Source organism: Spinacia oleracea, chromosome 3, assembly GCF_020520425.1.
Source record: "Spinacia oleracea cultivar Varoflay chromosome 3, BTI_SOV_V1, whole genome shotgun sequence".
Taxonomy (NCBI): Eukaryota; Viridiplantae; Streptophyta; class Magnoliopsida; order Caryophyllales; family Amaranthaceae; genus Spinacia; species Spinacia oleracea.
Window position 1 is genome coordinate 4,572,051 of NC_079489.1, and position 10,512 is coordinate 4,582,562.

At 49.8% G+C, this 10,512-nt stretch overlaps 1 protein-coding gene across 1 annotated transcript; it reads left to right on the forward strand.

The window, feature by feature from the left end:
- The first annotated feature begins 688 nt into the window (after positions 1-688).
- Positions 689-2,523, forward strand: LOC130468915 (uncharacterized). Its single transcript, XM_056837967.1, has 4 exons — positions 689-957; positions 1,258-1,567; positions 1,664-1,854; positions 1,930-2,523. The coding sequence occupies exons 1-4, from the start codon at positions 757-759 to the stop codon at positions 2,521-2,523; spliced, it is 1,296 nt and encodes a 431-aa protein (XP_056693945.1). The 5' UTR covers positions 689-756.
- The last annotated feature ends 7,989 nt before the right edge of the window (positions 2,524-10,512 follow it).

Genomic DNA, 10,512 nt, shown 5'->3' on the forward strand with positions numbered 1-10,512 from the left:
CAGCTTATTAGGCCCAGAGGACGGGAGGAGGCCCAATTGCTTCCGTCAGAGATTCACCCAGACGTGGGCTGGATGCGGTGGCTAGACAGGCACGGAGCCAAGATGAGGGATGACCTCTGCGTGGGGGAAGGGTACCAAATGCGCGTGCCGGCCGGTCTGGACTCGACCGTCAGCCTGCTTGCCGAGGGAGAATTCCCTGTGTATGCCGCGTCAATCAAACTCGGCATGAGATTCCCTCCACACCCCTTCGTTGTGGAGGTGTTAGATGGTTTTAATATTGGGGTGGCCCAGCTGACCCCCAACTCATGGGCGGATATCTTTGGCTACATTGCCAAATGTGCACTGAACGACGTGGAGCCGTCCTTCAACGCCTTTCTGCATCTGGTCTCCCTCTCTCGTTCCCCCAGTGCCGCCAAAGGGTGGTTTAATCTGAGCAGCCGTGGTACCTACCAGACAGTGGTCGGCAAGCTCAGCAAGTGGCATATGTGGAGGAAGAGGTGGGTCGTGTTTTACACTGACGACCAGGAGATGTATGAGCGAATGAGCCGTTGGAACTGTGACGCCAACTTCATGGATCGTGACGAGCCCCTTCCCCCCCTTACTGCCGAAGAGTGGGATCAGATAATGGTCCTGTTCAGGGCCAACACTTACCACTTAACAGTGGATAAGAGTTTTCATGTGCCGGCCGAGTGGTTGCCGCACATTAGCCAGTTTCGGAACGAGGCCTTTCTAGCGGCCGTAGGCTTAGGATATTCCATGACTCGAGGTTGTATGCCAATTTATGTGCCGTTCCGCGTTGGTCTATTCATTTTTTCTAACTTTGGATTTCTTTTGTTCACAGAGGAAGGAATGAGCAAGTTATCGGCGGCGGATATTGGGAAGGGCGATATGACCGATTGGATGGCGGACATCTATGAGGCCAAGATGCAGAAAGCCAAGGCCGAGTTGGAGGAGAAGGTGAGTATTCTCTTAGGTTGTTGTTTTTTGCAAGTTAAACTTCTCCCGTCCAGCGTCTACAGTGGACGTCTTTTTAGTGACGAGCCGATATCCTGATATCTGACCCGTGTTTGCTAAGGTAGGCCTCGTCACTTTTTATTGACGGGCCCCTTAGTTAGTGTTTTTTCAAGTGACTCGTGATTGATAGGGTACGCCTCGTCATTTTTGAGACGGGCGTCCTTTTTAATGACGAGCCACTACATGGTGAGTGACTTGCGATAGATGACGAGGCCTAATATTTGACTGTCCTTTCTTTTTTAGCAAGCTAAGGACGCGGCTAGGGCGTCAGGGAAGAAGAAGGGGACGACTCTGTCCCAGCTGAAGAAGAGAGCTGTGCCGGCTGGCTCGGAGACTCCGAGTACCTTCAAGAAGCCAAAACCCCTACCTCGCCGTCTCGTGAAGAAAGACGAGTCGAAGGTTGCTGAGGGGGGATGCCCTGATGACGAAGAGATGGGCGTGGACAAGCCGTCTCTGGTGGTGGACTTGGTGGAGGACCCTCTTTCGGGAATCCCGGCCGACGTCCGCTCTCAGATACCGGCGGAGGTGGCCCGCCGAGCTAGGTCTTCGGGCGGTAAGTATTATTCGAACGTCGTTCAGACGTATCGAGCCTCCTCTGGCAGTTCTTCTTACTCTCCGCGTCATCATAAGGCCGTTGTTTTTCCTATAGCCAAAGACAAAGGGAAGGATGCAGCTGCTGCCGAGGATGAGAACGTACCTGCTACTCCCCACTATTCGTCAAAGGATAGGGTGGCTATATGCCGCAAGGTTTTTAAGGCCGTCCCCGCAGAGTATGTTGCTTCTCTTCCTGGCCGCAAGACTGACGCCCAGTTTGGTGCGATCCAGGCCACTCTTCTCGACGTAAGTCTATTTCCAACTTGCTTGTACTTGTCTTCCCTTTTAGAGTCATTTACTAATATGTAGCTTCTTCTGCAGTTGTTCTGCCGCATGGAATTCTGCAAGAGCTGGAAGACCCGCACTGCTGAGGAGCTCAAAGCTCAGGTGGCTGAGTCCACCCACCATGGTGACTATGCGTTCAAGTCCATTGAAGAGGTCCGCCTGCAGATGCAGACGACCATAGACCTTCAAGCGAAGGAGGTGGCTGCGTTGAGATCTGACAAGGCCGAGCTGCTTAAGAAGATCTTGGCGCAGGACAAGGACATGGTGGCAATGGTCGAGGAGGCCAAGACAGCGGCGGCGGAAATACGGGCGCTTCAGGACCAGTTGCGGGAGTACCCTCAGGTCAAAGAGGCGGCTGAGGAAGCCGAGCATCTTCGTGGGGAGCTAGAGACGGCCAGATCGCAAGTTCGCACCTTGCGTGAGCGTCTTCTGGAATCCTATGATCAGGGGGAACAAGCGACCAAGGACGCTGTTAAGCACGCCTGGGAGAGCCACATGTCAGAGTATGATCTTGGGTGGTTCCAGCGGCGAATGGAGCACAGTGCCGCTGTGTTGGCTGCTGAACGTCTTGGTCAGCCGCCCCCTGAGTTTGTATCATCTGATGACGAGGACGATGCGGCCGCCCCCTGATTTGATTCCTTTCCTATTTTTTTTAAAATTTTATTCAAGCGTTCCCGTGCCTAAGGGCAAAAACAATTATGTTGTAAAGTTTTGGCGCTGATGGCGTCTGTATCATTGTGCCTGCTGAGCACACAACAATTCTCTTTCTTTTTCCTGGTCAAGAATTCTGAGCTACTTTCACACGCCTTTCTACGGGCGTTGTTTTATAAGTAAATAGGTTTTTTGATGTTTCTCCTATCTCGCATTTACTTGCTCTTCATAATTTGATTATTCCTTAATCAATAGGCTTAATAGGCTTAATCAATAGGTATGATTGCCAAGGTGCATCCAAGTGTACACTAAGCACGTTAATGCCGCAGGCAACTGAGTAGGCGCTAGGCCCTACTTTGGTCGTCACTTTCTTTGGCGAGCGTGTCTATAACGATATTGATTGGCGCAAGTCAATCAACAGGTATGATTGCCGCTAGACATGCTCGTCAAATGGACTGTACAGCCAAACGTTCGTGCCGCCTAACTTTGAGCAAACAACCTTTGTTTCGAAGTTAATCGTGCCGCTGAACTTTTGAGCGGACAACCTTTGTTTCCAAGTGGTTGGTGCCGCTGGCAACTGAGCATGCGCTAGGCCCTACTTTGGTCGTCACTTTCTTTGGCGAGCGTGTCTATAACGATATTGATTGACGCAAGTCAATCAATAGGTATGATTGCCGCTAGACATGCTCGTCAAATGGACTGTACGGCCAAACGTTCGTGCCGCCGCGCTTTTTAGCAAGCAACCTTTGTTTCGAAGTTAATCGTGCCGCTGAACTTTTGAGCGGACAACCTTTGTTTCCAAGTGGTTGGTGCCGCTGGCAACTGAGCATGCGCTAGGCCCTACTTTGGTCGTCACTTTCTTTGGCGAGCGTGTCTATAACGATATTGATTGACGCAAGTCAATCAATAGGTATGATTGCCGCTAGACATGCTCGTCAAATGGACTGTACGGCCAAACGTTCGTGCCGCCGCGCTTTTTAGCAAGCAACCTTTGTTTCCAAGTGGTTGGTGCCGCTGGCAACTGAGCATGCGCTAGGCCCTACTTTGGTCGTCACTTTCTTTGGCGAGCGTGTCTATAACGATATTGATTGACGCAAGTCAATCAATAGGTATGATTGCCGCTAGACATGCTCGTCAAATGGACTGTACGGCCAAACGTTCGTGCCGCCGCGCTTTTTAGCAAGCAACCTTTGTTTCCAAGTGGTTGGTGCCGCTGGCAACTGAGCATGCGCTAGGCCCTACTTTGGTCGTCACTTTCTTTGGCGAGCGTGTCTATAACGATATTGATTGACGCAAGTCAATCAATAGGTATGATTGCCGCTAGACATGCTCGTCAAATGGACTGGCCGGCCAAACATGCGTGCCGCCGCGCTTTTTAGCAAACAACCTATGTTTCAAAGTTGTTCATGCCGCTGGGCTTTTGAGCGAACAACCTATGTTTCAAAGTTGTTCATGCCGCTGACACGTATTATGCTGTACTGGTCGGCCAGCGGCTTGCTTATATTAGGAGGGGAGTTGGATAGGTGATCAGCCTACAACTTGGTGCTAATCTGGGCCACTTCTTAGGCTTCAAACAATTAGTCTTGCTGAGTTTTTGCTAATCTGGGCCACTTCTCAGGCCGTCATATAATTAGGCTTTGGTTATGCATTGGAGTGTATATGTTTATATTCATTGTGCGAACAATAAATATTACGAAACAAATAGAGTAGTATTATTTATAACTTTGCAAGGCGAATTTAGCCGGTTACAAAAGTAATTACTACCCTACTATGACCATTAGAGGCCGCCCCTTGGGCAATGGATCGTGGTAAGTAAGACAAGGCTTAGCACATATCTAGAAGAAATATTTCTTGAGGTTGTCGGCATTCCAAGTGCGTGAAATAGGGCGGCCTTGCATGTCTTGAATGCGGTAGGTTCCATCTCTAACTTCATCATAGATCTCGTAAGGTCCCTCCCAAGTGGGCGTCAGCTTACCTTGTTCATTTGCTCGTCCTGTGGACTCCATTTTTCTGAGGACAAAATCTCCCACTTTGAGCACTCTATTAGAGACTCTCTTGTTGTATTCTCTTGCCATCCTTATCTTGTACAGCTGTTGTCTGAGCGCTGCATTTCCTCTAACCTCGGGCAGAAAGTCCAAGGCTGCTTTCATTGTCTCCCAGTTAGCATTTTCGTCATACAGCATGACTCTCAACGTTGGCTCACACATTTCTATGGGTAGGACAGCCTCGGCGCCATAGGCTAGCAAGAAGGGTGTTTCACCGGTTGAATTCTTAGCCGTGGTGCGGATGGACCATAAGACATTTGGCAGCTCATCAGCCCATAGACCTTTGGCTTCGTCAAGCTTCTTTTTAATTCCTTCAGAGATAATTTTGTTGAACGCCTCAACCTGACCATTGGCTTGGGGTCGTCCGACTGATGCAAAACAGGTGTGTATACCGTGATCTGCCAGCCACTCTTTCAGCTTAGGCGTCTCAAACTGGGGCCCATTATCGAAGACGATAGCCTGTGGAATCCCAAAGCGAGTCATGATGTTCTTCCAAATGAATGCTCTCACATCAGCAGTTTTTATGTTTTTGAGCGCTTCTGCCTCCACCCATTTGGTGAAGTAATCTACGGCAACGATGACATAACGCCTTCCTCCTGGTGCGGTCGTGAATGGGCCTAGGAGATCCATCCCCCATTTAGCAAATGGAATTGGGCTTATAATGGGCGTCAGAACTCGTGCCGGTTGATGTATTAGGTGAGAAAAGCGCTGACATTTGTCACACTTCTTGACCAGTGAGATTGCGTCCTCCTTAAGGGTCGGCCAGTAATAGCCGGTTCGAAGTGCCTTTTCAGCCAAAGCCCTTCCACCAATATGCGAGCTGCACAACCCCTGATGAAGGTCTTCTAAAATTTCCTGCCCCTTCTCAGGTGTTACACATCTTAACAAAGGACGGGAGTAGGCCTTTTTGTAGAGGGTGCCGTTCCACATTTCAAACCAAGAACATTTCTTTTGAAGTTTTGCCGCTTCCCTTGAGTCTTCGGGCAAGACTCCATTCATTTTGAAGTTTACTATGTCATCCATCCATGTGGACGTTCTGTCAAGAGTTTCCACTTCCATTTGCTCAACACTTTTGTGCTCTTTTACCTCCCAGAACACGTGCCGAGGGGTATCACAAGACGCGGAACTTGCCAACTTTGACAGGGCATCAGCTTGGTTATTTTCCGAGCGAGGGACTTGCCTTACTTCAAAACTTTTCAGTGGCTCTACTTCCTGATGGACGGCCTGCATGTATTTGACCATAGTCGGATCCCTAGCTTCGTAGGTCCCATTAACTTGGCTCACAATCAGTTGGGAGTCAGATAGTGCTACAATCTCCTCGGCGCCTGCCGCCTTACACATTTTAATGCCACAAAGCAGGGCTTCATATTCGGCTTCATTATTTGACGCCTGGAAGTTAAATCGCATAGCATATTCAAAAGTATCTCCTTCTGGGGAGTGACAGATTATCCCTGCTCCACATCCATTCTGTGTGGATGAGCCGTCTACATACACTGTCCACACTGTGCTTGTATTCTTGGCAAAGTCTGGCCTCGTCATTTCAACAATGAAGTCGGCACATGCCTGCCCCTTGACAGCTTTCCTCGGCTCATAGGTGATATCAAAGGCGTTCAGCTCTATTGCCCAATTCAGCATTCGTCCTGACGCCTCCAGCTTTGTGAAGGGCAGTTTGAGCGGCTGATCGGTGTAGATCACTATTTTGTGAGCTAAGAAATAAGGACGGAGCTTTTTGCTGGCCATGAACAGAGCTAAGCCAAACTTTTCCACTGTAGGATATCTAACTTCAGCATTTTGAAGAACATGACTGACAAAGTATACCGGCATCTGTATTCCCTCCCTCTCTGTCAGTAGAACGGCACTCAACGAGTGCTCGGACACGGCGAGATACATGTACAAAGTCTCTCCTAGCAAGGGACTAACAAGACGAGGCAAGGTGTGTAAGTGCTCCTTTAATCTGACCAATGCCGCCTCGGCCTCGTCCGACCATTCAAACTTGGCCTTCTTTCTGACAGACCTAAAAAAGTAGTGGCACTTGTCTCCAGCCCTGGAAAGGAATCTGCCCAGGGCGGCCAAGCAACCTGTGAGCCGCTGGACCTCCTTCACTGTCTTTGGTGAGCTCATATCAATTACTGCCTGGATTTTGTCTGGGTTGGCTTCAATTCCTCTTTCATCAATCAAGAAACCTAAGAATTTGCCTGCCGTCACCCCGAACACACACTTCTTAGGATTCAACCTCATGTTGTAAGCTCGAATAGTCTCAAATGTCTCTCTGAGATCAGTTATATGCGCCGCCCTCAGCTTACTTTTTACGATCATATCGTCAATGTAAGCTTCAATATTCCTGCCGAGCTGCTTAATGAACACAGTGTTAATAAGACGCTGAAAGGTGGCCGGTGCATTTTTTAACCCAAACGGCATCACCTTGTAGCAGTAAAGGCCTTGTTCAGTAACAAATGACGTTTTCTCCTGGTCGTCAGGCCACAACGGAATCTGGTGAAACCCTGAGTAGGCATCCATAAAGCTCATCATGGCATGCCCCGCTGTAGAGTCGACGAGCCGGTCAATCTTGGGCAATGGAAAACTGTCCTTTGGACATGCCCTATTGAGGTTGGTGTAATCAACACACATTCTCCAGGTACCATTAGGTTTTTTGACGAGGACCACATTAGCAACCCAGTCGGGGTACTGACTAGGCCTGACGAACCCAGCCTCCATCAACTTCTGTATTTCCGCGGCTGCCGCCTGATTTCTATCTTCCCCATGGTTCCTTTTCTTCTGACGAACCGGTTTAAAGTTTGGGTCCACATTCAGCTTATGGACGGCCACAGCAGGGTCAATACCCGGCATTTCGTCCACCGTGAAAGCAAAGATATCTTCAAATTCTCTCAAAAGGTGGACCAATTCTGCCGCCAGCGGGTCGTCAGGAGAAATCCCGATGGGCACTACTCTGTCAGGTTTGTCTGTGTTTAAAACCACATTGAAATGGGCCCCAACAGGCTCTGGGCGTCTCTCTTCCATGTGCCCTGCTGAGATAGTTAATGTTTCTTTGACGACCTTGGGTTGCGTGTCGCCACATTTTCGTTTGTTGCTCGACGTCCCTTTCTCTTCACCCGTCCCCCATGCTTCTGGACTCAAGGTGGTTAGGTAGCAATCTCTAGCTTGTTGCTGGTCACCATGTATAGTGCTGACGCTCCCATCGTCACAAATGATCTTAAGAAGCATCAGATGAGTCACAATGACAGCCTTTGCCCTGTTCAACGTGGGACGCCCCAAGATGATGTTATATGCCGTCAGATCTTTCACTATGAGAAAACGGACATCCATTTGCCGAGATTCCTTTTTATTTCCCATCCTCAGAGGAAGGGTAATTATGCCGACTGGGTGGATGACACTACCTCCGAAGCCTATAATGGGATAGTGGATTTTCTCAATTTTTGAGGGATCATGTTGCAGCCGATTCAAGCACTCTAGACTAATTATGTCCGACGAACTTCCTGTATCAACCAAAATACGCCTAACCCTCAGGTTAGCAACTTTTAACTCAATTACCAAAGGATCGTCATGCGGGGTGGAGATTTTCCCACGGTCGGCCTCGCCGATTTCAACTTTTGGAAACGGGTCAACTGTGGCCTTGCCGGACAGCATCACTTGTCCCAATCGCTTGGCATAATCCTTCTGGCCCCTCATGGTCGGCCCGCCGGCGGCCAATCCTCCTGAGATGACTGCCACGCACTCTGGGTCGGTACGATTCCCATCTTCCTCCGAGGGAGGGGATTTGTTTTTCTTGTAGAAGGGTTTGCCAGAACCTCCCGTGTTCCTGCTGATATAACTTTTTAAGAACCCCTTGGTGGCTAGGCCATCCAATGCCCTTTTCAAGCTCTTACATTCATTGGTGTCATGCCCAATGTCACTGTGAAAGTGACAGTACAGTTTGGGGTCCCTACTTTCTGGTGGTGACTTCATGGGAAATGGACGATCAATGTCATATTTGGACCCGACGTCCATCAGGATTGTGTACATGTCTGTGTTATACTCGAAACGCTCCCGATCATAAGTTCTGGGCCGTTTCTGACCTGCCGCTCCGGGGGCCCTGTCTGATTCTTTTGCAATAGCCCACGTCCCGTTAGGCCGGTTCTTCTTTTCAAATTTCTCCTTTTTTGCCGCTAGCTCGGCGGTATCACTTCCTCTGGGGTCTTTCGGGACGCTGCAAATCTCTGTTGCATGAATGAAGGCCTCCGCCTCATCCAGCACTTCTGCCATTGTTCGGACGCTTTTCTTTACCAGATCAAACTTGAAAGAGCCCTTTTTAAGCCCTCGAATGAAGTTATCGAATGCAACACCATCTGGCAAATCCGGAATTTGCCCTGCCTCTAGATTGAATCTCTTCACATAACTCCTCAGGGACTCGTCCTTCCCTTGCTGAATCCTACTCAGATGCATGCTCGTCTTCTTCTCTTCCTTGTGAGCCATGAACCGAGTAGAGAACAATAGCTCGAGCTCCGAAAAAGAGCGAATAGTTCCGGCTGGAAGTCTCTCGAACCACTTAGAGGCTACTCCTTTGAGTGTGCCCGGGAAATACTTACACCAAGTTGAGTCAGTTGTTCCTTGGACATACATGTGATGCCGGTAAACCAAGAGGTGCATGTCCGGATCTGTGGTACCATCGTAAGCATCAATGTTGGGCGGCTTGACTTTGGGTTCCCTCGGGGCTCTCATGATGGAGTCTGCAAAAGGGGTGGTGTGCCCTAGGGCCATGTTGGACACCCCCTCCTGAATGTGATATACAGGGTCTTGACGCCTGGAGTAAGGTAGCCGCAGGGAGGACTCGCGTCCGCGAGTTTGACGGGTTGGACGGGTGGCCCCTGGACGTGCCTGGCTCAGATGCGTATAAGTTGGATGAGGGAGAGGTCTATCCGGCATGACGGGGGTTGACCCAGTGTCAGAAAGTTCCGACTCAGAGTCGGGCAACTGCTCTGCGCGTGGCTGCTCACGTCCTCGGGACGTTTCTCCGATCAGCCGCCGTGGCATTCGGCGTGGTAGGTAAGACATGGTCTGATTTGGCTGACTTGTTGGCGGCTGTCTCCTTAGGTCCTCGCCTGTCAGCCTGGTCCAGACATTTGGGGGGCGCAAAGAAAGTGTTGGCCTATTGCTTGCCGGCCTCTCATGATTTGCAGCCACAGCAGTGATGTAAATCAGCATACTCTTCTGTACCTCAGCATTAACTGTCTTCCCTACATCAGCTTGGAACTCAGCCAAAATAGCCCGAAGAGCACCCACAGAGACAGGCATATCAGGGTTCTCCTCTATTACCGTATCCACCCGAGGATCCAGGTGTCCTCCAGGAGGGGTGCGATTGGCCTGGTCGTCCTCCTCGCTGAGCACCTCTACCTCGGCAGTGTGACGAGGGGTGTGCCCGGCCGCAAATGTACGTGCGGCATCTTCAGTGATTCTTGTGGCCGGCGTATGATGTTCAGTCGGCATTTCTCTTTCGAGGGGTGGCCGCTCTACGCGTGTAGGCCGCCCAGCATCGTTGTCCTGTCGTTGATCTTCCATGTTACCGTACCTCCCCACAGACGGCGCCAAATGTTGTGGGGTTTTTCCGGTGAGATACCTTGGAGGTTTCTTGGTAACTTTTACAGATTAAACAAGATTGTATTTTTATAGAGAGAGAAAGTAGAGAGAAGGCAGAGCAGCAATTGCTCTAGAATGTATTGATTGTGACCCCTTTTTCTAGGGAAGTGGGAATATTTATAGTACTAGGTTTTTGGGGGAATGACCTAATATTCCCCTTACATGATTGGCTGGGGAATGGGAGGAGGACACGTGTCCTTTCTCCTTACAATTCTCTGGTCTCTTTTGGCAATAGTGGGCTGTTTGGGCCTATTGTGCTTAGTCATTCACTTGGGATACATACTAATTAAGC